The sequence below is a fragment of the Pyricularia oryzae genome, chromosome 2, assembly GCF_000002495.2.
Source record: "Pyricularia oryzae 70-15 chromosome 2, whole genome shotgun sequence".
NCBI classification, from domain to species: domain Eukaryota; kingdom Fungi; phylum Ascomycota; class Sordariomycetes; order Magnaporthales; family Pyriculariaceae; genus Pyricularia; species Pyricularia oryzae.
The window spans coordinates 2,524,143-2,548,335 of NC_017850.1; the positions used below are offsets into that span (position 1 = coordinate 2,524,143).

A 24,193-nucleotide genomic window follows, 5' to 3' on the forward strand; every position below is an offset into this window, starting at 1 on the left:
TGTGATATCTTTTTAAAATCTCGAATGCAAGTCTTCAAAGAGAGGCACTCACCGTTTGGTCTAAGCAACTTTCACACCTTGCTCGTCCGCCCTCGCGTGTATTTCGGGCAGGTCAGTCTCGCTCCGCGCCAGGCTGTCCACAAACATACTCTCATATAACTTGACCCCATCATTGAGAATTGACTTCTCTCAATATCTCATAAACTTGCAACACTATAACACCTACTTGGAAACCAAGGTCTCCGAGGCGACCACAAATATTTTTGCAATGGAAGCGGACGACAATAAGAATCCTGATGACATGGCGATGGAGGAAATCTCCGAGGAGGCAGGGCGTCGTATCGATAATGCGATTGATTCTGCGGACGAGGAGGCCCTCCCGCATGCCGTCCTTCAAGCTGGAAACCTAGAAGATGATCTCACCAATGCGATCATCAAAGATCTGGATAGCGAAGCTGGCTCCAGCTCTGACAATAGTGAACCCGAGACGCTTGAAGACCCCTCGAGTGGCCCTGGCAACGCTGCCATCGCCATCGGTGTAGCTGGTGCCACCATGCTATTTGCCCCGGCTTTAATTGCTCTTCCGGCCCTGAGCCTCATCGGCTTTGGTGCATCGGGACCTATAGCAGGTAAGTGATATCACGGTAGATAGTTTCCTTTATCGATATGCATGGGGAGTGCGCGCAGAAAGAAATAACAGTCTCAACATCTGGGCTAACCATGATCCCATTCGTGCTACTTTCTAGGAAGTATTGCAGCTGCTGTGCAGAGCGGAATCGGCAGCGTCGTTGCTCCCTCGCTCTTCGCCACTCTCCAGAGCGCAGCTATGGGAGGTTACGGAGTTGCGGCCGTCTTCGGGACGGTCCAGGCTGCTGGCGGAGTCATTACTGCGGCATCGGCAGCTCAGATTGCGCGCGACAATCAGAGACCCTAGATTCAACGGGGAATCCATACATTTGCCTTTTGTAGCATGCTTCTTGATCGATACCACTTTGTTTTAATTTCTTATTTCGACGCTACTTCTTCTGATCCCGGTCTACGGCAGAGCAATCATTCATGACAGGCCATGACAGGTAGTGAGAGCCAGGACAGCACTCGCTGATCTGGCCAGCATGTCAGTTCGCGGACATGATCAAGGCATAATAAAACGAAAACTTGTATTCGTATCTATGCAGACAAGCTCGCTCTTGACTCATCTATAATCCAACTGAATTCGTGTGCAAAATAAACGAGAAGTTACGCCCTCTCTTGCATCCCCGTAAAATGCTTCTCGGGGCGAGTTTGGTGACAATGGTGACAAAACAATAATGTCTTCTTCCTGGCCTTTCAAAACGGAAGATGGCAGAGAACAAGAATCTATGGAACTCTTCCTCAATGCTGCAGTAAGCCTGGGAGATAACTTAGCCTTTGAACTGTGGTTTATATTATTGTACATATCACCATCGTTCTCTTTGACCCATCCCATATTGTTGTATGGTGGCCTCGCTTTGCAATGGACCTGTTGATTTCGAGTACAATTTTCCCATAGTCAAGGTGGGATGGCAACCAAAAACAGGCAGCGTGGGAGGCTGGGAACTGGCAGCCACCGCGCGGCTTTCTCTTTCCTTTGCCGTCTCGGATCTTTCGTCCACCGTTCCGATCTGGCCGTGTCTTTTCTCGCTTGTTTTCTCAAATGTTTGTTCATCACCCAAATCTTCGGATACTATTTATTACTTTTGAGCTCTGCCAAGGTGTTCGTTCCTTGACTTCAGATTACTTCTAGGTCTAACTATGTGTTTCCAAACCCGTATGCATCGTATTACGCTTGCATTTTCGGTGACTCGCTTTATGACTAATGTTCATATCAGTTCCCTAATGTATAAAGCTTGCAGCCTTCAGCTTGATTACAATAAAAAGGCTCTACTTTTGCAATTGCTGAGTACGTATACGTAGGCAAGTTACTGGGCCGAGTTCCAACACCCTGGAACAGTGTTGGCGGATGGCATGGCCTTCCTACTACACCAGTCTCACCGGAAACTGCCCATATGCTCTCAATTTTAGTCTTACAAAGATGCCTAGGAATGGACACTTACATTAAATCGCTTGTGCCTGGCTCCTAGTATGAAGTATCGACATGTTAGTCTCCAACCTACAATAGCAACAACTACCCCTCGACAACGCCCTACATCCCCTCGTCCTCGACCAACGGGAACAATTCGGTGTTACTTTGTGGGAAATTGAAGCTTTGTATTTTGTCGGCTACATACGCACCCAGTTTTTATTGAAACCAAAGAGATTAAATCATACCCAAATACCTTGTCGTGATGACTGTGTCCTCCTTAGCACCCCTAACACCAATTCTGACAACCTCGCCGGGAACAATATCGACCAAATTGTCCTCAAACACGACGTCGTCATCTTCACACTCGACAGCTACGCCCTTGACTGGATACTCGGCGCTGACATCAACAAACTTCCCACCTTCAACCAGCTCTGCCACGAGCTTCTCTGGCTTGGTGAAGTGCAGGTACTTGAGCGGCTCGGGCCAGTTGACATACCGTGCCAGTTGCCGCCCGTCTTTGGGGTCAACAAGGTACGTCGCGCAGACAGTCCTGCCTTCGTCGCCCGCTTTTCTCACAGGCACCTCACGGGAAAGGATCTCGGTGCTTTGGTTCGCGGGCAGCGCGAAACCCTTCTCGACAGTCTCGTTGAATGTCTCCTCACCCGTTTCGACGTCCCATGCCTTGAGCAAGACATCAACAGTTAGATCGTCCAGTCGGAGGTTGCTCCCCCATGCCTCTATAAGAACCTTGGTCTTGACGTTGACGCGCGTGTACTTGTCGGCGGCCTTTTTGTGCTCTGTCCTTGTCATGCCGACACTGAGAGGTGCCATTTCCCGCTTGACAGTGTAGTACGCGTGTTTGGGCCGGAGGTAAAAATCGACGATACTCCAGCTTGTAACGGGCCAACAGTCGTTGATCTGCCACACCAGCGCACCGGCGCAGTACTCACGCCCAGGCCCCTTCCACTGCCTCTTCCACAGCCGGTAAGCGCTGGCCAAACATTCGGCTTGCATCAGCTGCGTGCTGTAGACGAACTGCTCGAGCGGGTCTGGTGCGTAACGCATGTTCTCTACCAGATACAGTGCGATTCGGCGCTCGTGTCCTTCCGCCTTGTTGTGAAAGTCGACGGTACTGCTTTGTGGGTAGCGGTCTGGATCGTTTTTACCAAGCGGCAGGTATGCATCGATGGTCTTGACGCTCGGGAAAGCCTCCATACCAAACTCAGACACAAACCGGCCCACAAGCTTGTCAAAGTTTTGGTACTTCTCCTGAGTGCCGTGCCACACGTTCCACTGGTGTATGTCGCCGACAGTGGGGTCTCGGGTGTTGACGCCATCGCCCCAGGGGCTGCCGGGATGGTAGTAGACGTCTGGGCTCAGCTCTGCGCAGACATCTGGCAGGATCTTCTCATATATGTAACGGGCAGGGAAGTCTGTCTTCAGCCAGTTGTCCGGGTTCTTGTCTGCGTAGTCATAGGTTAAGCCTTCTGATTCTTGATATTGGTAGTCCTCGTTGTTGCCGGCCCAAATTACGATAGACGGGTGATGGCGGAGCAGCTTGACGTTCTCTGTAGCTTCGCGCTTGATGGATTCACGCATTTCAGGCCAGGCAGGGTAGTTCCCGCATCCGAACATGAAGTCCTGCCAGACCAGGACTCCGAGCTCATCACAAGCGTCATAAAAGGCTTGCTCTTCGTAGATACCTCCACCCCACACACGGATCATGAACTGATTACCGTCAGCCACAAGCTTAACCCAGTCATGGTACTTTTGTGCCGTGATGCGAGGGAGGAAGTTGTCGGCAGGAATCCAGTCAGAACCACCACAGAATACGGGGATGTTGTTGATGCGGAAGAAGAAACTCTTGCCTGGCTGGTCCTTGAGCGGTTGTTGGACCAGCTCTGCCCGCCTTAGGCCAATCCTTTTGGAAACGGTATCAAAGCCTTGTTCGCCAGAAATCAGTGTTGCCTTGACCGTGTACAGCGGCTGCTTGCCATATCTGACAGGGTACCACAAAGATGGCTTCTGGACATGGAAGGTAGCTGAGGTGTTTCCAGAGTCACAAATAGGCACTGTCTCTGTGGCGACTACATTGTCGTCAAGGGAAATTTCAAGCCTGACTCTATCAGCCTTGCCCTCTATCACGGCATGAGCCACCACCTTGGCCGAGTCCAGGCTCTCTGGGATGTCTGTTTCAACGTATAGATCTGCGATTCTGCCATCGTAAATCTCAAGGGTGATGGGACGCCACGGGCCACAGACCATCAAAGTTGGGCCCCAGTCCCAGCCCTGCACCAGAAATCCGATGTCAGCAAGTATTTCCTTTCTCCTGAGAACATCAAAGCTCGGGACAAGATCTGCAACGCAGAGAAATAGCAAGTCCACTTACCCAGTGGTACTGCGACTTCCTAACAGCCAACCTCGACACATCGCCGTTCCAGCAACCCCATTTGTGCTCGGGGTACTTTTCGACCAGCTGCCATCCCCTGAGGTAGGCACTGTCAAAGTGAATGACGAGCTCATTCTCGCCCTCCTTGATTTCATTGGTCACGTCGACCCGCTCGGGTACAAACATGTTGTCCGTGACGAGAATCTGGCTGCCGTTGAGCAGCACCGTGGCGAAGGTGTCGAGGCCATCAAAGGCGATGACGGCCTTGACGCCGTCATCACCCGACGACGACACCTTTGGGGCCGAGAACGTCGTCCTGTAGGTCCATTTCGCCTCGCCGATCCACTGCACGTCGAGCTCGTTCTTGCCGATGAAGGGGTCCGGGATGAGCTTGTGGTGCAGCAGGTCGAGGTGAACGTTGGTGGGGAATTGGGCTACTGGGAGAAACTCGGCGCCATCTTTGTCGGCCTGTTTAAACTCCCAATTATTGTCGATTGGTGTTATGGTTCGAGTTGGCGACATTTTGACTTTCAAATATGCTACCAACCAGTCTGCTTGGGTTGTTTATTGGCTTCGTCGGTAGCTTAAACGAGAGATGAGGTGGGGTTGGTTGGTTTGGTGAGCCAAACCCCCGAGTTCGGTTGGCTTTTGCGGCAAGAGCCGTATCTAGGACAAAAATCTATTTGGTGAGATGAGATTCCAATGCAAAAGAACTTAAGCGCAGATGGAATACGAAAAAGATAACACTCGAGATTTCGCTCCTATTGAAAAGGCCCGCGCAACAGAGGAGCTGGGATCCGTGTTATTTAAGCTTCCCACCCCAAGTCATAGGAGCTCCATCGCGCTGCGGGCTCCCCGCACGAATATTGTTGGAGAACTTGACATTGCCTTTGGAGAAGGGTCCGAGGACATGGATGTGCACGGGAGAAGCTTCCCCGAAGACGGGGCAGGAGTGGAGAACGAATCGTCTCCTGACGCCGTAAAAGTCGTCAAACCCGTGCGATTGCCCTTCCGAGTGCAGTCAAAGGGGCTCTCAAGTCACCCGTCATCTCGGCAGGGACAAGTCCGTTTTTCCTGATTGGGAAACCCCGATCCCTTATCCTTGACAAGTGTTAGAGGGGAGGTACGCGTTCTGCTACAAATCTACATACATTTTGGTACTTGTTCCCAGTCTCACAGACTTAATGAATGAATGATAACATTCAATTATGATAATAATCGTTGTGTTCAGTTGTTTGCGTATGTGAGCCTTAAGAAAAATAAGGAAATAACCTATGAATCGTTCAGATACAGAAACCCTCGGCCAGATTGGAGGTGCAGGGTGAGTTTTGAGATTGGAGCCACTGGACAGACCCAGTTCCAAAAGTAATGCAGGGTAGGCAATGCCACTCACTATCACATCGTATCATGGCTTGATAAACAGAAGCAGGTGGTGTCGAAGCCCCATCAAGGGCCGATGTAGGATTATTAGTGGTAAAAATGAAAAGGTCAAACAAACACCGCTCTGGTCCCTGTCGACCGGAACCATTATCAAGGTATCATCATAATCACCCGCCAAGCCCAGAAAGAAGTCCATACCGATCCGAGACATTAAACCTCTCCCTCCTCATCAACAACAATTCGCCCCTCTCCTCCCCCGATTGAGCGTAAAGACCTCTTCCCATTCTCTCAAGGCCATCACGCTCTTCCTCCCCCGACCCCGCCGCCTCCTCGTACCCCCTCCATCATCCCCGGTCATGCTGCTCTTTATGCTCGCAACATCGCTTCCCGGTCCCCACGATACCCCCGCGTCTCCGTACTGGATCCCGCTCATAGGATCGTCCGGGTCGATCTCGCCGAGCTCGATCTTGGTCAGGATTTGCCTCGCAAGCCGCCCGAATATGTCGTCCACGCCCTCTCCGCTCAGCGCCGACACCTCCACAGCCACAGGAATCCCCGCGGCACTCGCCCACCGGCTCGCTTCGGCCGCGCCGACCTCCCTCCCGTCTGGCGCCGTCGAAGCCCGCATCTGCGTGCCGAGGCCGGCCCCGCCACCACCCCACGCCGAGCTACTGCTCGCCACGCTTGTGCCTGCGGGAAAGCTGCTCGAGAGCTGGCTGGCCCCGCTTGACTGCGGCGCTCCATCCGCGTCATCACCAAACCCCATCAGGTCGTCCTGCGCCAGGTCGACCTTGTTGCCAGCCAGCAGCAGCGTCAGATTCGGGCTCGCCAAGGCGCGCGCGTCGTTGAGGAACGCGGGGAGCGCGTCAAATGTAGAGTGCGATGTCACGTCGTATACCAGCACCGCACCGGCGGCGCCGCGGTAGTAAGACCGCGAGACAGAGCGGAAGCGCTCCGTGCCGGCCGTATCCCACAGCTGCAGCTTTATCCGCTTGCGGCGCGCACCCGTGCCGACCTTGATGATCTTGGAGGCGAACTCGACGCCGATGGTCTGCGAGGAGAGGACGCGCCATTCGTTCTTGACGAAGCGGTGGAGGAGGCAGGATCTGGTAGTTGCGGGAGACGCTCTGTCAGTGACTTGTCATCCACTTTCGCTGCAGAATCAGTAAAGCCCCCATCCCGCGGTGGACTGGTGGCTCCGTGAAGCAGACAGTGTGCATAACGGCATTCCGCAGTAGCCCAGGATAAACCGCGCCGCGAAGGCTACACCTTCAATCCCATGCCGCCCCCGCCATCCACACAGAAATACCAAAAAGAGCAATCAACTCACTTTCCAGTCCCGCTGGGTCCTAGGAGGATGATCTTGGCCAGATAGTCGTACATGCTTCCTAACTCCTGTTTTCACCCCGCGTTGTCAGCCCCATGCACGCACTTCCCCCTTTCCCCCTGCGCTAGCGACAGCCGCTCCCCGGAGTTGGCCCTCACGAGGAGGGGAAAAAAGTGTTTAATCGAACCTGATCGCGAACCGTCGCCGTGCTCTCCTCGCTCGCCGCAGAGTTGGATCTCTTCGGCCGAGCCATGGCGGGGGCCTTCTATGCGTCGAACACGTCGACAGTCCGCCCTCCTAGTTGCTTATCTGTTTGGCTGGAATGCCCGGTTCGATCGGGGGGAGAGCAGAAGTCGGCGGGTTCGTATGCGAATGAGTGTTTGAATGTCGCTAAATCGTCAGGTATGTCTTATAGTCGCAAATATAGAATGACCGGGGTTTGTTACTCTGTAGGGTTAACGAGGTTAAAAGTGATGTGCATAGGTGAACAATCGGACCAAGAGACTTTCGTCGTCATTCAAAAAATGGCCCAGAATGGGCGGTATCATCACGAGCAACGACCGGGGTCCCGGAGTCGGCTGGAAACAGTAAAGTGGGGGCCTAAGCAAAGCACTAGCTTGGCTGAGTTGGGGCAGTCGCGTGATGATCAAGGCGCTATGAGGTACTGGAAGCCTGCTTTGTTAGACTCTGCAGAATCAACATCTCCACTAGCAACAAATACTCTAGTCTGGTCTACATGCTTAATTGAATGTGCCCTGGAGGGATACTCGGTGTGCCTGCGTCTGGCTGTGCACTCTAAATATAAATTCTATTTGGTCAAGCATAAAGCTACTTGGTGTCTGAAATATATTTGGTTTCGCCACTTTGGCAAGGTACTGTACCTTACATAAGATTATTGGCTTATCTAACATTGAAGAGAACAGCACGTCCAATGCCGAGGCACCCTCCCAGCCAGTCTTTTCCCCAGACGCACTCGGCTCAAATTTACCCCCACATGCAAACACCTATCTCGGAAGAGGCAAGCAAGACAAGGTACAGGTAAGCTCGGGCTAAGGTACCTTAGTACCCCATGGTAATGTATGCTTTGATCAAGATCAAACGTCCCTGATTCTCAAAAACCATCCTAACCTCATTACGCAGCTGGCTTGAATATTTGCGTTGCTTCTACTCCTTTACCCGTAGGCTCTTTTTTTGAAAATGAAAATTTCCGGTCGCACATTTGTCATTTCGGGCGGGTGAGTAGTTCAATTCATTGATAGAATTCCTTGGAAATATCACATGTCAAAACCTAGATATACATGCAAACAAGCCCCCTTGTCCCCCTTGAGCAACACCCGCGATGATCAAAAGGCAATTGGCTAACCGCAACAAACCATCCCGTCCAGCGCGTCCGGGCTCGGCCGAGCTTGCGCCGTAGATCTAGTCGCCCACGGCGCAAACGTCGCCGTGCTCGACATCAACCCAGAGCTCGGCGACAGCTTGGTCAAAGAGCTCGGTGCCGAAAAGGCTCGCTTCTTCACTGTAGATGTCACCGACTCCGGGTCGATAGGGAAGGCCGTCGAGGGCTCCGCATCATGGGCAAAGGAGACCGGGAAGCCTTTTGGTGGCGTCATCCCCGCCGCCGGCGTCGGCTTCCCAGGACTGGTAAAACTCTCCTTGGAATGGTATTCATTTCTTTCGTTGTTTTGATACAGCAGGCTGACAGCTAGGAAAATGACGAAACTCCAGATTCTGGACTCCAAGAAGAATCCACTTTCATTAGACTCGTTTGATCTCGTTGTTGCCATCAACCTTCGGGGCACCATCGACCTCGTTAGGCAATGCCTGCCCCATATCGCAGCTGCCGCCGCCGATGGTCCTGACGGCGAGCATGGAGTCGTCATCATGATCTCCTCATCGGCAGCATTTGACGGTCAAATGGGACAGACGGCCTATGCAGCCTCCAAAGGTGCCTTGGCGTCGGCCGCCCTGCCCATGGCTCGTGACTTGTCTAGGCACGGTATCAGGGTTGCCGTCATTGCCCCGGGCATGTTTGAGACAGCTATGACGGCTGCCATGTCGGATAAGGTCCGCAACGGCTTGGAGAAGACGCTCGAATTTCCCAAAAGGGGTGGCAAACCGGACGAGTTCGCAGGCCTGGTCAGGCATATTATTGAAAACTCAATGCTCAATGGCGTTGTAGTGAGGCTAGACGGCGCAGCCCGCATGCCCAGCAAACTGTGAGTCTACATAATGTGGGAATGATTGTAAGGGTGTGTTTTTACATAGAAATCGCAAGTTCTTTTGGCTTATAAAAAAGCCGTTAATTGTCGCAAACAACCGACTCGCCAAAAAAAGAAATGTTAAGAAAACGAGAAAAGACCTTCGCCAAACTCAGCACAGGATTTGTAGAAGCGAAGACAGATTTCAAAGTCAACTTCAGCCAAACCAGTACCGCACATAAAGTATGACGGCAAGCAGACAGTTGACATGGTCTGCGGATTTTGCATCAGTTTTCTTGTATATATCGATCCACCTCAAGTGCCGGATAATAGTCACCCCAAAATCTACGCGCAGAACCGCCCGAATCCGTTTTGGTCTCCCATTTGGGTGACTGGGAGCGAGCACGAGGTGGCTCCCTGGATCTCGACACATCGGCGCGTCCCCTGGAATCGGGCATATCAATGCCACGAAGCGGGGACCGCTCGCGATAAGTGTTAGAACCAGACATAGCCACCATGGTCTGTATTTGGGCGGCATGTATCTTCCCTTGTCCTAGGTGGAGCCCTGTTACGAAAGCCTGCACGGCCAAGTCGTCTTCTCTGTAGGTCCAAGGTATCGAAACACCGACACGCATTTCGATTTGCCGGATGCGCTGCTCTCTGTGCTCCAGCTGTAGAAGCGCAGCAGGGTTCGAGGCCGGAATGGAGGGGGGTTGAAAACCAAAGTGGCCCACAGAACCACCAGGGATAGGTCCTGAAAGCCGAGCTGGCATTATAGGCTGTCGAAAGCCAGAAGTGCTATGGCCGGCATTCTGTGCAGGCACATCTGCCACAGAACGGAGGTCGTATCTAGGACCAGCGGTGGACGGTCGGTGTGGAAGCTCTTCCTGCCGTGGTGTAGGCGGTGCTCCTCCTCGGGATCCCAGAGACTCTACGACTGCAGAACGCATGTAGTATCTAGGCTTCTTGCCACTGCTGACTTTGTCAGGCGGCAGACTTCGTGCTATATCGAGCCCCATCAGTGCTGCCTCGTGCTTAGCGATCCACTCGTTTGCGAAGCCGGCTTTTGTTGTCACTGTTTTGTTCAGGATGGTGACGGAGCAGCTCCATGTATCATTCTCGTGCTTGACCGCATAAAAAGAAGCTGTGACCAGAGCAACGCGTTAGCTGATGATGGCACCAGTACAACATCCGGCATCGGAACACCATTGTTTTTGAAAACACCAGGCGCATGTGCTCCTGTTATTTATCAGTCAGGTCACTTACGATTGAAACCTCGCTTCTGACACTCAAGGGATAGTTTCGTTGTTGGTAAAGAGACGTTGTTAGTGCCGACCTGTGGTTTTCCAACTGGAGGAGGTGACTGGCTAATTTCGTGTTTGACGTGGACCTTGTTCGCTATGGAACCATCGTGGACACATGTCTGGGGTGAATTCTCATGACCCCTTGGTCCGCGAACGCGTCCAAGAGGCTCTGTGTTAGCCCCTTTCGCCGACTTGGAAAGCACAGATGGAGGACTCATTTCTAGGTCTTGCCCAGAACCTTCTGCCACCATAGCCAAACGATCGGGATGGAAATTGCCTCTTGTGTTGCTTTGAAGATCATTCGAATCAGGAGCTTGACGTTCATCCCTGCAGTCGCGCATGTCAATATCGCCTGGAGGCGAAAGACGACCATAGTTTGGATCCTTGATACTGCCTCTACGGCCACGTGCCGAACTTGAGTGCTTGGCTAGGTGCGGTAGAAGCTCGTCACCAGGCGTCCAGTAGTCTTCGCTAACAGGTCGATGAGGCAGCTTCCGGCCCTCCTCGAGCGGCCTGTCGGGCAGTCTCCTGCCCGATTGGCTCCCCCGGTCGGGGAGCTGTTTGGCCGCTCGAAGAAGATCCGCTAACTTTGAGCTATTGATGGCTGGGACATGTTTGACTCTGTCCGCCGCTGCGTAATCCTCCACGGAAGGGCCCTCAGGACTGGCTCCTGGAGCGAGCACAGTGGCGGTCGAGGATAGTGGCCGAGTGTCGTTTGAGCTCGGAGGCAAAGTACCCAGTGGAGTTGCGACTGCCGCCGCCACGACGGCTGCCTCGCACGCTGAAGAGGTCACAACATGTCAGATAATCAGTCTGGATCAGTATGGGATGATAAGTTCTTGTTACCTTTACTTCCACTGGGAACCGAGAAAGGCTGTGCTGATGAACCTTCCATTGTTTTGGAAGAAAAGGTAGCGTTGGATGTTCGTGGTCTCGGGCGGCTACTTGGCCCGAGTCACTGTCATAGAGAAGAGACGAGGAAAACACAGCCTGCGGATGCTCTTCTCCGCAGATATGAACGTGGTTGAATGATAGACAGAAAGGTCGGTACCTGGGGATCCTAGTAGGTAAGGTACCTACCACCTACCTAGGTAGGTACGTAGTAGGGAAGTTGATAACAGCTTGGCTGTTACAGACTGTCCTGAGAGAAAAACAAAGTGACCTTGAGCGAGGATTCAGGATAGCCTGAATTCCGCATATGTACCTGCCTGTTGTAAAGATTGCAGGTAGACAAGATAGCTGCTTCTGGTGACAAGACGAAATGGCGGGAATTGATGTCGACGGGCAGTTTTCTTTTTCTTTTCCTCAGGAAAAGTGGGCGTTTAGGCCTGCGAAAGCGGCCAGCCTCTAGTCATATGGGTCAAATCCGATGCAAACGAGGAAGGAATGCTGAGTGGCAACTGAGGTGAAGGTGAAATGGTAGGAGCTGGGTACGGCCTGAATGCGGACCCAGGCCATTGAGAGTACATCCTTTAGGTACTCGACCAAAGCAGATTGAAATGTTCTGTTTGACACGCTGAACAAAACCTCTAAAGCTTTGTTTGATACTGAATCATAAAACAACTATCTGTACCTAGCTCAATTCACAGAGGCATAAGCAACTCCTCTCCTTTGTGCCACCTCAAGATGTTCTCAACCTGCATCTCATACCAGTCTTGCAGAGTTTGCTCCTCGACATATCCCATATGAGGAGTGAGCAAAACCTGACTGCGCCCATCTTCACCCCACTTTGTTGTCCTCCAAGCATCTCCTGCCGATAGAGGCTCAAGGTCAAAGACATCTATCGCAGCACCTCGGATAGCACCACTCTCCAAGACTTTGAGCAGATCCTGAGTGACAACCAATCCTGCCCTTGAAGTGTTGACCAGCATGGCGCTACGCTTCATCAATGATAAATCCTTCCCCGTAACGAACCCCCTTGACCTCTGAGACAAGACAAGATGGATACTGAGTACATCTGCAGTCCGGAAAAGTTCTTCCCGGCTGACAACTTTGAAGGTTTTTTCCCCTTCCCCGTTCTCAGCCGCCAGCCCGGCCCCCTTGGCTTGCTCATCGGCTTTTTCTTGAGTTAGATTCTCACTCCAGGCGACAACGCGCATCCCAAAGGCAGCGTGCATTATCCGCGCAACAGCCGTTCCCAGCCTCCCCAGCCCTAGAGTCGCAAACGTCTTCCCCGATAAGCCGACGGCGTAGCCCGTATGCCATAAACCAGCCTGCACGGCGTTGTGGTCCCTCACAAGACCACGCGCGAGGCCCATGATCATGGCGACACAATGCTCCGTCGTCGAGTCCGTCCCCGTGGTAATGGCGTTGCTGTCATGTTGGCCGCGCTTCTTGTCCTTGGCGCCGGCGACGGGGATCCCGCGCTGGCGGAAGGCTGTCAGATCGAGCGACGCGTTGCGGACTCCAGTGGTTAGGAGGAGCTTTAGGTTTGGCAGCCGGTTGACGAGCTCGGCTGGGAATGGCGTACGCTCCCGCATAGTGCCTACGGTATTATGTCTACTAAGTCGGGGAGAACTGGACAATAGTAGCACAGGCAAGATTCACATACAAATGATGGAGAACGGCTCAAGACGTTTGGCAAGCTCATCCTTGACCTCAGCTGTAGTCTCCGGGCCGTTGTAAGGGAGCAATGTGTCTTTGAATGTCGTTACCTCAAAGACAGAGCTATCAAGTTTCCCAAAATGTGAACTCGAAGTCTCCAGGTAATCATCCAACACAGCAATCTTGAGGCGAGACATATCTGCGGTGAATGGCTCGTGAGGCCTGTTTGATGTCTTGTATTGTTGATTTGAGAGATATCGAGCAAATGGTTCCGCCTTGCAACAGTGAAAGCGCATACTACCATTCATGTATTATATGACGCCGACGGGAGGGGTTCCGAGATCGGGAGGCGGGTTAGGGTTTTGGAGATATTGTTATTGGATTTTGGAAGTCAATATCCATTTCTTTCGTAAGATGAAGTCAACATGGTCCATGAGATCGTGTAAGCATCGTGCGTCGACCTCTGCCACTTGCTTATGCCGTCTATAACTCGCCTTGTATCTCTCAGTCTCTCCACACGTATTTAGAATCACGCTGCGAGTTTGAGACATAGCGAATGATTGGTTGAAACAAAAACCTTTTTCCAGTCCTTCCATAAGTGCAAAAATGTATGCCGGAAAAGGGCGAACCAGAAAATTAGTACTCCTGAATGGTTTCCGGAACAAACATTACCAGACCCATAAGGTCATATGATGATATTCAATCGTTACCTTAGAACATTCTTCAAGCGGTACTGGAAGTAGGATGCCGAGAGGCGCAAGCCCCAGGAAACCCGTTGAATATTCTTGATGCACTCCAAAACCGGCCCTTGCTCACTTCACTTTCGCTTTGAGAAGAAAACTCGGCTTCCCGAGAGACCTTTGCGACCTGAATACCTTAATTTCGTCGCCAACTGCCCCTACCCCGTAGACATGCAGAAAAGATGGGCCCCTGCCCTTTATCGATAAAGCACCCTGAAAAAGCGGTCAAAATTTTGCTGCTGGTCTGAAGGCAGAAAATTTCGGGTCAAAAAAAGTTGGTGCCCCACCACCGACAATTCGCGCCTGCGAAAGAGAACATTTGCGGCCGACACGGGCTCCCAATTCTCCGCCGTCCAACATCACTCCGGACAGCAATAATCCAATTGCAGACCCAGAACAAACCAGGGCCTCTCCGCAACACATAAGCCAAAATGGGCAGAATAAAGAAGAAGGGAGAGTCCGGCGCGGCCAAGAACTACATCACGCGTACCCAGGCTGTGCGCAAGCTGCAGATCAGCCTCCCCGACTTCCGCAAGCTCTGCATCTGGAAGGGAATCTACCCGCGCGAGCCCCGAAACAAGAAGAAGGTTTCCAAGTCCGCGACTGCCTCCACCACCTTCTACTACACCAAGGACATCCAGTACTTGCTCCACGAGCCGCTGCTCGCCAAGTTCCGCGACCAAAAGGTCCTCGAGAAGAAGATCTCGCGCGCCCTTGGTCGCGGCGACGTCTCGGACGCCAAGAGGCTCGAGGGCAATGCCGCCAGGCCCGAGAACACTGGAAAGCCCAGCTACACACTCGACCATGTCGTTCGCGAGCGCTACCCGACGTTTGTGGATGCGTTGAGGGACCTGGATGATTGTCTATCCATGTTGTTCCTCTTTGCGAACCTTCCCGCCACCTCATCCGTGCCCGCAAAGATGATTGCGCGCTGCGAGAGGCTGTGTCTCGAGTTCCAGCACTACCTGATTGTGTCGCACAGCCTTCAGAAGTCTTTCCTTTCCATCAAAGGCATTTACTACCAGGCCAACATCCAGGGTGAAGATATCCTCTGGCTGGTGCCGTACAAGTTCAACCAGAGGGTTGTGGGCGACATCGACTTTAGGATCATGGGTACTTTTATCGAGTTCTACATGACCCTTTTGGGCTTTGTCAACTTCAGACTGTACACCTCAATTGGACTCAAGTACCCGCCCAAGTTCGATGCCACCAAGGATGACAAGGCTGCCGACCTCGCTGCGTTCACCCTCGAGGGTGCTGGCTTGACGTCCAACGGCGCACAACCAGATGCTATCATGGAGGGCACTTCTGAGAGCACGCCTGACCCGAAGCTGCAGGCAAAGGTCAACAAACTGGTCAAGGAGTTGAAGAGTGGTGAGGACGAGAAGCCCAAGGCCATCACCAATGGCGAGGGCGAATCAGAGACACCTACAGATGCTATCGACAAGTTTGAGCCAGCAGCTCCCGGCGGCGACGTCCTCCTCCAGCCCTCCTACAGCACTTCCGACCCCTCACAGCTATTCGCCAACTGCACCATCTACCTGTCCCGCGAGGCGCCCCGTCAGGCTCTTGAGTTCATTCTTCGTGCCTTTGGCTGCAAGCGCATTGGCTGGGACGAGGTCCTGGGTGACGGCGCCTTCACCACCAACGAGCTGGACCCGAACATCACCCATCAGATTGTGGACCGGCCGCCCGTTACGGCGGTGGACAATGATGAGGGCGAGGACAACCAGACGGCACAAAAGGTTGGCGGGCGTGTGCCGGGCAGGATATATGTTCAGCCGCAGTGGGTGTGGGACAGCATCAACGACGAGGAGCTCAAGGAGCCGAACCAGTATGCGCCGGGCGCGCAACTGCCCCCACATTTGAGTCCCTTTGTCAAGGCGCGCGCGGGTCAATACGATCCCACGGTGCCGCTCGAGGAACAGCAGACGGAAGCAGAGGCGCTCAAGGGCGACAGCGACGTCGAAGACGAGGAGGAAGCAGACGGCGCCGAGGCTGACGAGGATGATGACGAGGCTGTGTTGGCTATCGAGAACGGTGAGATGGACGTTGCCGGCTCAGATGATGACGACGATGAGGAAGATGAGGAGGCCGACGCAGGCTTCGGTGGATTCTCGGACGCTGAGGTCGACGACGCGTCAGAAGACGACGAACAGACATCGGCGGCGCTGCAAAGACAAATAGAGCTCGAGGCCGAGCTTTCGGGCAAGTCCGTCAAGGCCTCAGAGGCCGATAAGCAGGCGGCAGACCCCAAGTCCAAGGCCAAACAGCAGAAGCGCAAGGAGCTGCAGCGCAAGGCCAAGGAGGAGGCCGAGGATCTGGAGCGTGCCAAGGGAATGTTGAGCAAGAAGAAGAGGAAGCTGTTTGAGCAAATGACATACAGCAATAACAAGAAGGATGCCGAGTCCGAGAAGTTGCGGGAGAAGAGGAGAAGGATCGAAAGAAAAATGGCCAAGGGGAAGGCAACATAGCGACTGGCCTTTTGGATGTAACAGCTATTCTATGAAGTTTTTATCTTTCAGCTACTTTTTTACCCATTGAACTCTATCGACTTGATCTCTGGCTTTGTTTGATGGCACGACAAGCTTGAGATTTGTATCTAGTTTCCGCCTACCATTAGGACTGGACTGCCTCTTAAAATCGATCATGTTTCCTTCTGCACTACTATTCTCTATTCTCGTTTCCTACCCATCGCATTGATAATTGTCATTGTACCAACCCGCTTTTGATTGCACTCGTCATTGCCGCAAGCTAAGCAAATAGCCAGTTATATACAACGACCGTATGGTAGTAGGGTCGAGCTACTGGCAAAGACAAAGAACAGAAACGAGAAGCTGAAAGAAAGACATGTGTTGGAGTCACCTGCCATCAATACATCTCACATTATTGCCACTCCCTATTCTTTTTTCCGGTTTTCATCATGTATCACGGTCCCGCAGCATGCGCCTGGGAAGTAGAAGCTGGGGCAGGACGAGGGTGATAGAGTGTCATGTAGATGGAGCCCATTGCCATGCTGAAGCGAGATAGCAGATGACGCCAGGCGATGTAAAGGGTGCCAAACGCTAGTAGGGCAGCACCGGCTATACTACCAACGACGATGCCGCCGACCTGGCCAGGAGCCAGGCCGCCGACCTGGGGGCTTTCGGCTGCAGCTGAAGTGGTAGCTGTAGCAGGTACTTCTGTCACTAATGATACTGATCTTGTCAATGATTGTAAAGGCTGGTTTGATATTGGATGTGACCCTGTGAGAGACGCTCTTGGGGTCGGAGTTGCAGCCGGTGGTGGTGGTGGTGGTAGCGGAGGTGTCGGGTAATCAGTCTGCGATGTCTCCAGTATCTTGGTTGTTGCTGATGTCTCTACATCCCTTGTTAGTACCATCACAGAACATTAAACATTATCCTGACAGCCAAGTCATACCAACGGAATCGTGACTTCCAACACCACTTTCAGGGGTACCCGTCTCCGTAGCTTGAGCAGCCTCATAACCTATCTCAACTGGGACAGCCACCGTTACGGCATCAAGGCCACTCTCGCTGCGCCCAGCACGAGCAGTCTCTCCAGAGGGAAACAGTGTCTCTTGACCTATAAAGACTCTGTAAAGCGGCTCCTCCAAGATATGAGCGGTGGTGGCGGTTGGCCCACAGCCTAGACTTGCGAAAGCAGCCCCATCACGGCGTGTCCATGTCGCCGTCGTGCAAATGCTCGAGTGCGATTCCGAACTGCTGCGTTTTTATGCGTCAACATTATAATCCCAACAGAGGTTTCCATCACAGAGGGGCTTTGGTGAGATGTTGTTGGTATCAGCCTACCACTTCAGCAAAACAGTCTCCGCTCCATCCTTCGATGTGCTAAGCCTTGTTTTCGGTGTTGCTCCAACGGCGCAACCGTCACTGCACCCCTGACTGTCAACACACGCGCCGGCAAGTCTGCAGGTCTCGTCACCGACAGACACCTCCCCGCAATACCCCCACATCATCCTGTCGCTATCGGTCACCACCACCTTGCCGTATGGAACCTGTAGCGGCCTGCCAATATCACCATCGTGATAGCCTAGGATCACAAGTCCCGAGGCTATAGGTGTGGGTTGACTGACGGTGGGCGACACACAGCGTGGTCTGCCTGATACAGGACTGGCAAGCGTGACCTTGCATGAATAGCTCAGCAGAATGAGGTATGCCAACCTATATCCATTATACAAATGGTGTCTGGAGGTCCTAGGCCTCATGGCGGTTCTCAGAATAAGTGAGCGGTTCAGCAGCCAATTGTAAAGACGGGCGATCAGGATGCCATCAAAAATTCACGAGTTCGTGGTTGAAGTATTCAGGGCCTACTTAGTCTCTTGAGGAATCGGCCTCGGAAAGTGCAGGCGTGACTAGAGAGTAAGGCATTGTGACTTTGAGCAAAAAAAAAAAAAAAAAAAAAAAAAAAACCCCGGTTTGTTTATATTTTCTCTCCTGCTGTGACATGTATTTTGTGAATATGTCCTACACGTGGCAGACACAACGTATCGTGAATCATCAGCTATAATCCCATGAGATTCAGGTAGTTAAGATCCCCGATTTTTCCGTCTCCTAGTCGTGATACTCTGTTGGAGTATTGTGTAGTGGAATGTCTTCGGCAGGTTACCTATTTTGGGCGACAGAAAGGTGTGTTGTAGCTGTTGACGAACCAAGCCGCAGCGTTGCCGTCCCACAGTAAAAAGACACACATGCGGAAGGCGCAGAAGAAGTGATAGAGTTGTTGATGTTTGTGCCATCTAGTTACTCACACACCACCTAAGCTGGTCAAAACAATTGACAAGCGACATGATAGTATTGTTATACATCGGGAGTGGGGTCTGTTACTCATCAGATTGTGAGTCTAGACTGTCCCCTGATTTCAGGATAGTTCTATCACCTACTGTAAAAGAGTGTTGCTGCGTCCATGGTTCTATGATATGCCATTTCAACTCAGCAGCAGAACCAGGAGAAGAGCTGCTTGATCCAGCCTTGCTTGTAGAGGCACCCCGTGAAACACTCATAGCCCGCCGTAACACCCCGCCCCTTAGCAAATGCAGCCTAGTCTGCCTCACTGCCATACAACAGTCATAGAAGTATTCTCATCTCGATTAAAATAATATAATTGGTGTAGTTGGGTTCTGACCTGCTCTAGCGTTTATGCCCATACCCATTGAAAAGGTTCACTACAAAGAAAGCCTTGGAAACTGCATAATGTGTCCGAGTCTTTTGAGCCTACTCGACCCTCTTCTTCCCCTCCTCAGCGCTGATATACCTTGCTGTGCTGAGGCCCCTTTCGTGCTTCGCAACAAAGGGCCCGATGATCTTGTCCCGCCTGATCTTGCTGATGGTGTCCTGATAACCCTCTTGAGCCCATGGTCGGGGGTTCAGCTTGGGCCAGTTGACCTGGATCGCAACAAAATATTAGTATTCAAATCATCTGCAGTCATTACGTGTACCAGACAACCAAAAAGAAGAAAGCAGGGGAGCTCACGTATAATATGCCGTTGTTGATGATAAAGTATGCGCACCAAGCAGACACAGCGAAGAAGAACAAGGTAAACAAACGCAGCGGCATGACGGCCGCGTCCGGCATCCTCTTCGTGAAGAGAGCGACAAAGACGAGGAAGCTGCTGAAGCCCATTATGTAAGGAATCGCCTGGATGAGTAGTGGCCTCCGGTCGGCAAAGATTAGCCCTGAGCCAATGTTGGCCGCCGCGGCAGGCTGGTAGGCACCCAGAAAAATGTCAAAGCTGTCTTGGCGCGGTCCATCGAGGAAGTTGTTCCTGAAGTACCGGGTAATGGCAATGTTGCCATCCTGCAGCGCACCGGCCTTGGTGCGAATACCCATCCGCGTCATGTCCGTCTTCATAGCGCCCGTTCCGGCGTAGCTCTTGGACACCATATCGGCGTTGTCAGCCCAGAGGTTGCGGAAGAGGAACTCGAACTGTGGGTCTTCATCCTTGAATGTCCTGCCTTCGGCCATGAGTCCCAAGCTGATAAACATCCGATCGAGCTTGTGACGGCCAAGGATCGACTGCACAACATTTGTCCTGTCCAGACAGTCCATGCAGTTGGACCGGACAACCGAAGTCTGGTAGGTCCGTACTTCCATCTTGCCGTCAAGAGCCGAGGCCGCGGATTCCGTTGCGCAAAAGTAACCCTGGGCCTCCAGGACGTCCTTTAACTGATCTAGGAGAAGTTGAGCACGGTGAAGCTTGTTACCCTTTGTCTCTGCGTGGAAGTCAAAGTAGATATAATGCAGCCTGTCAAATATGTTCTGCGCGTTGGTCGGCTCGATTGTGTGGAATTTCTCGTCGGTCCGTTGATCGGCGACCGTACGCTCCTTTGTCGAAGATGCAGATAGTCTCTGGACCACTTCTTCGTAGGCCTCCTTGGCAGCCTTTTCGCGACCCTTCTGGTTTACCAAGTTGACTAGATAGTTGTCGCCGTAGATCTGAACCTGCTCTCTGAAATGGGCAGCAGCCGCAGGCAGCGCAGCCTCGATGCTCTTAACCTGAAGCTTGGGCGTGTACTTGAGGGCATTGACCTCGGCCCAGAAAGCCGGGATGCTGCCTCGCGTCTGAACATATGAGAAGATTTGCATCTCCTTGCCACCACCCATCTTTCCACTTTGCATGTCCGAGCTGCCTGCGAAGCCGCCTAGGCCATCGCCACTGTCGTTCATGACCAGTACCTGTTCTGTCTCGTTGTAGTTGGCGGCATGGCCTTCTGCATCGAGACCCCGGTTCAAATACCTCGTGCCCGCGCGGAATCGAGAGCGCCTGGTGATCAGAGCCAGGGTGATGGGAGTGTTTTTGAAGTGTGTCCTGTGGATCTCGAGCATGCCGAACATGACGGGGAGGATGAAAGGGTCGACATCCTTTTGGGCGCCCGGGTTGGCGCGCGAGCCGGTGTAACGGAAGTTGATCAGATCTGTCTGCACGAACCTGTTCCAGAAGAAACGATCATCGGCGCGCATCCATAGCGGGGTATTATTGCCATGCTGGGACTGGCGCTGGAAGCTGTTGGTGAGGTCGACAGAGTACGAAAAGTACATGGGGCTGTCTTTTATGAACGCCCTAACCAGCGTGAGGAACCTATCCTCCTCGGCATCACGGATTTGACGCTCGCGCAAAGGGAGAAGATCGGTCGAGACAATCCGGTAGACCATGTGCCCCTTGAGACGGCCTGCCGGCTGCGCTTTGGTGATGATGATGACATACTTGTCTGCGGGGCAGATCAAAGAGGTGTTAACAACACGGCACCAAATATACCATTTTTTGCCACAAAACAATATGGCTTCGTCCTGTCTGAGTTACGAGGACGTCTGTTTTGCGATCGCTAACATACCGAGTCGGAGGCTGATTATTCCCAGGATACCTGCAATGCTGGAAACCCGCTGAACACGCTTTCCGGAAAGTGCATTTCCCTCGGTGAGACGAATATCTCCTGTGGGACGGTCGATGGTCAAAGCTGGGGCGTTTGGCGACGACGGCGATGTGAATGTGTAAGAGTCCGGCGCCGCATGGACGTTGATGTCACGGTAAGGAAGCGACATCCTGACGTGCAAATGGGCCTCTTGCTAATGCAGGGTTCAACGGTCGTGAATATTACCAACTGCACTGTTCTTGGGCCAACCAAGTATGTGAATGTCTGTTGTAACTGCCTGACCGACCCAGTCGGTGACTTTTGCAAGTTGCGGTGTTGATCAAAACGATTAGTGATGGCGTAGCAGCCACTGACATGTGGGCGGGTTGAAGGCCAGATTGTTTGATGCAAAAGGTGGGCGTTCTAAGCATGTACTGTACATGTACCTAAAGGGAATTGAGCTCTGGTGTCTTTCGTCACCATCGGCCAGGGTCAAGCTTGTGATCCTTCTAATCTGACTAAGGTACGTACCCAGGTAGGTAAAACCGCACTTCAGGGTTGTGCACGGGCCATTCTCATTAAAACGCTTTCACGTGGGCTAGCAAAAAGGTCATGCAATTCGCTGCTTTGACTGACTGGTTTAGGTGGAGTTCTCGTCCGCGGTAGAGAACAGCTTACATAACAACTGCAGCATGACCGGGCGGCCGACGCCTCATCCACCCTCCGTGCGGCGCCTGAGACTGACGTGTGCGAGCGGTTAAGCCAACCATAGCCAAGCCTCTTCAGCTATTCTATGTTTGATACCATCACCAGCACTGCTGTTTCCATCCCCAACAAACGGACGACACCTCCGACCAGTAATCGCTTCATCTTCCGCATCCACAGCTGACTCCGATCTAATCTTCGGCCTACCTTAACTATCTTGTACTACCTACGGACTTTCGCCGGCAAGTCATTCCAGGTTGTCAGGCGTGCATCGTTTCGTCGGTAAAATCGAAAGCTCCGACTCGCCACCGTCGTCGTCGTCGTCAACAGGACTGCGCGAAGCAACCTACCTCTCCATTTATTTTCGTACACAATCAACATGGCCACACGAGGACCTCCCGGCGCCCGCGGCATGGGCAACAACCGCTTTGCGCAGTTTAAGTTGGTGTTGTTGGGTTAGTTTCGATCGCATATCCCTACGGATCCGATGGACACTTGTATTTATGCGGCTGCTAATACTCTTAAACGTCCAGGCGAGTCGGCTGTTGGCAAGGTATGCTGGGCAGTGGTGTTTATAGACGTGCCTCAAGGAACTGTAAACTAACCGTGGCTTCCATGTCAGAGTTCTATAGTATTGCGGTTCGTCAAGGTATGTGATTTCTACGTTACCTACAGCCTGATTCACTGCACATATCTCGTGTCCAGCATTGTGATCACTAACACAGCCTCTCACCATCAACAGGACCAGTTTGACTCGTACCGAGAATCCACCATCGGTGCCGCCTTCTTAACACAGACCATCTCGCTTGATGAGAACACCACGGTCAAGTTCGAGATCTGGGACACAGCTGGCCAGGAAAGATACAAGTCTCTGGCTCCCATGTACTACCGGAACGCAAACTGTGCGGTAGTGGTATACGACATTACACAATCTGTATGCGCAGACGATGCACTCTCGCCCGAAGCTTATAACTTGTCTTGCTCGCATGCTAATGTTGGAGGGGTTGACAGGCTTCTTTGGATAAGGCGAAAGCTTGGGTGAAGGAGCTTCAGAGGCAGGCCAACGAGAACATCATCATTGCGCTCGCAGGCAACAAGCTCGATTTGGTTACGGAGCAGCCGGACAAGAGGGCAGTGCCGACGTCCGAGGCTGAGGCATATGCAAGGGAAGCAGGCCTGCTCTTCTTTGAGACATCAGCAAAGACTGCAGAGAATGTGCGCGATCTCTTCACTGCCATCGCCAAAAAGCTCCCCCTGGACCAAGCCGGGCCCAGGCATGCCAGGCCAGGTCGGGGTGCGGGCGTCAGCCTAAATCCACCCGAGGGTGCCAACACGCAAACCAACGGTTCTTGTGCGTGCTAAACAGGTTGGGCGTGGATCATGGTGGTTTGACGTTCTGGTGGGTGGTCACAGGGGCCGCTGTGCTTGATGTCACCTGTGGGCAACATTTGCCACAAATTGGTTCTGTGTTTGCTCAAAGATTGATGAGTCGGAATAAGTGATGCGCCACGATCTGTTAAAGTGGATGGTTCGTATCGTGCACTGCTCGGAATCCTACCAGGTACTTGCAGTGGACGTCGCGTGGGCATGTGTATTTTCAGGGTGTCGTCAGCATTGTTTTCTGTGAACTGCCTCTTTTTAATAGCCTTTTCAGTTTTTCTCCTTCTTTTTTTCTCTCTCTTTTCTTTCCATCACGCATTCACTAAATCGCGTTAGTTTCTCTGGATTTCTCTACCTACTACAACTGGTTGGGTTTCTCTGGGATGTTGTGGGCATCATCACATGAACGAAAGCCGGTGATATTTTGACATTATTACTGTACACACATAGTTATAAAGTTACCATATGTCAACATGATGTCGGGGGATGCGAAAAGAGGACATCTGGGTCGGCCTTCAGTTTAGTGATTTCTTTTTCAACTTTTGCAACAAATAGAACAGAGGGGATTTTGAGTACTATTGCATTTGGTATTTATTTTTTTGTCCAGGCAACACGGTTGCCGATCTAGTGCAAGTAATACTTTGGATTAATCCGGTATTTGTTCTGCTCCTGTCTGGTCGGAAGTAGAAATGTCACGATACCTGCTCCCACAGAATTTTCTTCTTGTCCTGTGCCTCCTTTGCTTGATAGGCTTACCTACCTTATCCATCTTTCATGTCTGGTGGCTACAACAAAAGGTTCTTTTTGGTGGT

At 52.3% G+C, this 24,193-nt stretch overlaps 10 protein-coding genes across 10 annotated transcripts; 4 read left to right on the forward strand and 6 right to left on the reverse strand.

The window, feature by feature from the left end:
* Positions 1-172: 172 nt before the first annotated feature.
* MGG_01177 (uncharacterized protein) lies at positions 173-1,208 on the forward strand. Its single transcript, XM_003714013.1, has 2 exons — positions 173-629; positions 747-1,208. The coding sequence occupies exons 1-2, from the start codon at positions 269-271 to the stop codon at positions 932-934; spliced, it is 549 nt and encodes a 182-aa protein (XP_003714061.1). The 5' UTR covers positions 173-268; the 3' UTR covers positions 935-1,208.
* Positions 1,209-2,200: 992 nt separating this feature from the next.
* Positions 2,201-5,461, reverse strand: MGG_01178 (beta-mannosidase). Its single transcript, XM_003714014.1, has 2 exons — positions 4,431-5,461; positions 2,201-4,330 (listed from the first exon to the last, which is right to left on the reverse strand). The coding sequence occupies exons 1-2, from the start codon at positions 4,950-4,952 to the stop codon at positions 2,276-2,278; spliced, it is 2,577 nt and encodes an 858-aa protein (XP_003714062.1). The 5' UTR covers positions 4,953-5,461; the 3' UTR covers positions 2,201-2,275.
* A 399-nt stretch (positions 5,462-5,860) lies between these two features.
* MGG_01179 (GTP-binding protein YPTC4) lies at positions 5,861-7,660 on the reverse strand. Its single transcript, XM_003714015.1, has 3 exons — positions 7,325-7,660; positions 7,141-7,205; positions 5,861-6,916 (listed from the first exon to the last, which is right to left on the reverse strand). Exons 1-3 carry the CDS (start codon positions 7,388-7,390, stop codon positions 6,040-6,042), a joined length of 1,008 nt encoding a protein of 335 aa, XP_003714063.1. The 5' UTR covers positions 7,391-7,660; the 3' UTR covers positions 5,861-6,039.
* A 204-nt stretch (positions 7,661-7,864) lies between these two features.
* On the forward strand, positions 7,865-9,575 carry MGG_01180 (3-hydroxyacyl-CoA dehydrogenase type-2). Its single transcript, XM_003714016.1, has 4 exons — positions 7,865-8,009; positions 8,061-8,372; positions 8,523-8,781; positions 8,866-9,575. The coding sequence occupies exons 2-4, from the start codon at positions 8,335-8,337 to the stop codon at positions 9,358-9,360; spliced, it is 792 nt and encodes a 263-aa protein (XP_003714064.1). The 5' UTR covers positions 7,865-8,009; positions 8,061-8,334; the 3' UTR covers positions 9,361-9,575.
* Positions 9,576-9,625: 50 nt separating this feature from the next.
* On the reverse strand, positions 9,626-11,537 carry MGG_01181 (uncharacterized protein; the record flags this gene model as incomplete). The annotated part of the gene is made up of 3 exons (XM_003714017.1): positions 9,626-10,482; positions 10,605-11,423; positions 11,489-11,537. The coding sequence occupies 3 exons, from the start codon at positions 11,535-11,537 to the stop codon at positions 9,626-9,628; spliced, it is 1,725 nt and encodes a 574-aa protein (XP_003714065.1).
* A 606-nt stretch (positions 11,538-12,143) lies between these two features.
* On the reverse strand, positions 12,144-13,540 carry MGG_01182 (glyoxylate reductase). Its single transcript, XM_003714018.1, has 2 exons — positions 13,194-13,540; positions 12,144-13,127 (listed from the first exon to the last, which is right to left on the reverse strand). Exons 1-2 carry the CDS (start codon positions 13,492-13,494, stop codon positions 12,226-12,228), a joined length of 1,203 nt encoding a protein of 400 aa, XP_003714066.1. The 5' UTR covers positions 13,495-13,540; the 3' UTR covers positions 12,144-12,225.
* A 653-nt stretch (positions 13,541-14,193) lies between these two features.
* On the forward strand, positions 14,194-16,696 carry MGG_01183 (pescadillo). Its single transcript, XM_003714019.1, has one exon. It carries the CDS (start codon positions 14,358-14,360, stop codon positions 16,398-16,400), a length of 2,043 nt encoding a protein of 680 aa, XP_003714067.1. The 5' UTR covers positions 14,194-14,357; the 3' UTR covers positions 16,401-16,696.
* Positions 16,697-16,854: 158 nt separating this feature from the next.
* On the reverse strand, positions 16,855-18,154 carry MGG_11280 (uncharacterized protein; the record flags this gene model as incomplete). Its single annotated transcript, XM_003714020.1, has 3 exons — positions 16,855-17,108; positions 17,347-17,651; positions 17,844-18,154. 3 exons carry the CDS (start codon positions 18,152-18,154, stop codon positions 16,855-16,857), a joined length of 870 nt encoding a protein of 289 aa, XP_003714068.1.
* An 898-nt stretch (positions 18,155-19,052) lies between these two features.
* Positions 19,053-21,806, reverse strand: MGG_11279 (synaptojanin-1). The gene is made up of 3 exons (XM_003714021.1): positions 21,279-21,806; positions 19,420-21,155; positions 19,053-19,331 (listed from the first exon to the last, which is right to left on the reverse strand). The coding sequence occupies exons 1-3, from the start codon at positions 21,484-21,486 to the stop codon at positions 19,161-19,163; spliced, it is 2,115 nt and encodes a 704-aa protein (XP_003714069.1). The 5' UTR covers positions 21,487-21,806; the 3' UTR covers positions 19,053-19,160.
* Positions 21,807-21,909: 103 nt separating this feature from the next.
* Positions 21,910-24,026, forward strand: MGG_01185 (GTP-binding protein ypt5). Its single transcript, XM_003714022.1, has 5 exons — positions 21,910-22,456; positions 22,535-22,554; positions 22,624-22,650; positions 22,744-22,935; positions 23,013-24,026. Exons 1-5 carry the CDS (start codon positions 22,381-22,383, stop codon positions 23,361-23,363), a joined length of 666 nt encoding a protein of 221 aa, XP_003714070.1. The 5' UTR covers positions 21,910-22,380; the 3' UTR covers positions 23,364-24,026.
* The last annotated feature ends 167 nt before the right edge of the window (positions 24,027-24,193 follow it).

Coding starts and splice junctions, on each gene's coding strand:
- MGG_01177 (XM_003714013.1), top strand. CDS start 269: ATGGAAGCGGACGACAATAAGAATCCTGATGACATGGCGATGGAGGAA. Junction 630..746: donor TGCATCGGGACCTATAGCAG/GTAAGTGATATC, acceptor GCTACTTTCTAG/GAAGTATTGCAGCTGCTGTG.
- MGG_01178 (XM_003714014.1), bottom strand. CDS start 4,952: ATGTCGCCAACTCGAACCATAACACCAATCGACAATAATTGGGAGTTT. Junction 4,331..4,430: donor GGAAGTCGCAGTACCACTGG/GTAAGTGGACTT, acceptor TTTCTGGTGCAG/GGCTGGGACTGGGGCCCAAC.
- MGG_01179 (XM_003714015.1), bottom strand. CDS start 7,390: ATGGCTCGGCCGAAGAGATCCAACTCTGCGGCGAGCGAGGAGAGCACG. Junction 7,206..7,324: donor CGGCGACGGTTCGCGATCAG/GTTCGATTAAAC, acceptor GGGTGAAAACAG/GAGTTAGGAAGCATGTACGA. Junction 6,917..7,140: donor GGACCCAGCGGGACTGGAAA/GTGAGTTGATTG, acceptor CGCAACTACCAG/ATCCTGCCTCCTCCACCGCT.
- MGG_01180 (XM_003714016.1), top strand. CDS start 8,335: ATGAAAATTTCCGGTCGCACATTTGTCATTTCGGGCGG. Junction 8,373..8,522: donor ACATTTGTCATTTCGGGCGG/GTGAGTAGTTCA, acceptor CATCCCGTCCAG/CGCGTCCGGGCTCGGCCGAG. Junction 8,782..8,865: donor GCGTCGGCTTCCCAGGACTG/GTAAAACTCTCC, acceptor ACGAAACTCCAG/ATTCTGGACTCCAAGAAGAA.
- MGG_01182 (XM_003714018.1), bottom strand. CDS start 13,494: ATGAATGGTAGTATGCGCTTTCACTGTTGCAAGGCGGAACCATTTGCT. Junction 13,128..13,193: donor TGAGCCGTTCTCCATCATTT/GTATGTGAATCT, acceptor ATAATACCGTAG/GCACTATGCGGGAGCGTACG.
- MGG_01183 (XM_003714019.1), top strand. CDS start 14,358: ATGGGCAGAATAAAGAAGAAGGGAGAGTCCGGCGCGGCCAAGAACTAC.
- MGG_11279 (XM_003714021.1), bottom strand. CDS start 21,486: ATGTCGCTTCCTTACCGTGACATCAACGTCCATGCGGCGCCGGACTCT. Junction 21,156..21,278: donor AATAATCAGCCTCCGACTCG/GTATGTTAGCGA, acceptor TCTGCCCCGCAG/ACAAGTATGTCATCATCATC. Junction 19,332..19,419: donor TCAACAACGGCATATTATAC/GTGAGCTCCCCT, acceptor GTTGCGATCCAG/GTCAACTGGCCCAAGCTGAA.
- MGG_01185 (XM_003714022.1), top strand. CDS start 22,381: ATGGCCACACGAGGACCTCCCGGCGCCCGCGGCATGGGCAACAACCGC. Junction 22,457..22,534: donor GTTTAAGTTGGTGTTGTTGG/GTTAGTTTCGAT, acceptor TTAAACGTCCAG/GCGAGTCGGCTGTTGGCAAG. Junction 22,936..23,012: donor TATACGACATTACACAATCT/GTATGCGCAGAC, acceptor AGGGGTTGACAG/GCTTCTTTGGATAAGGCGAA.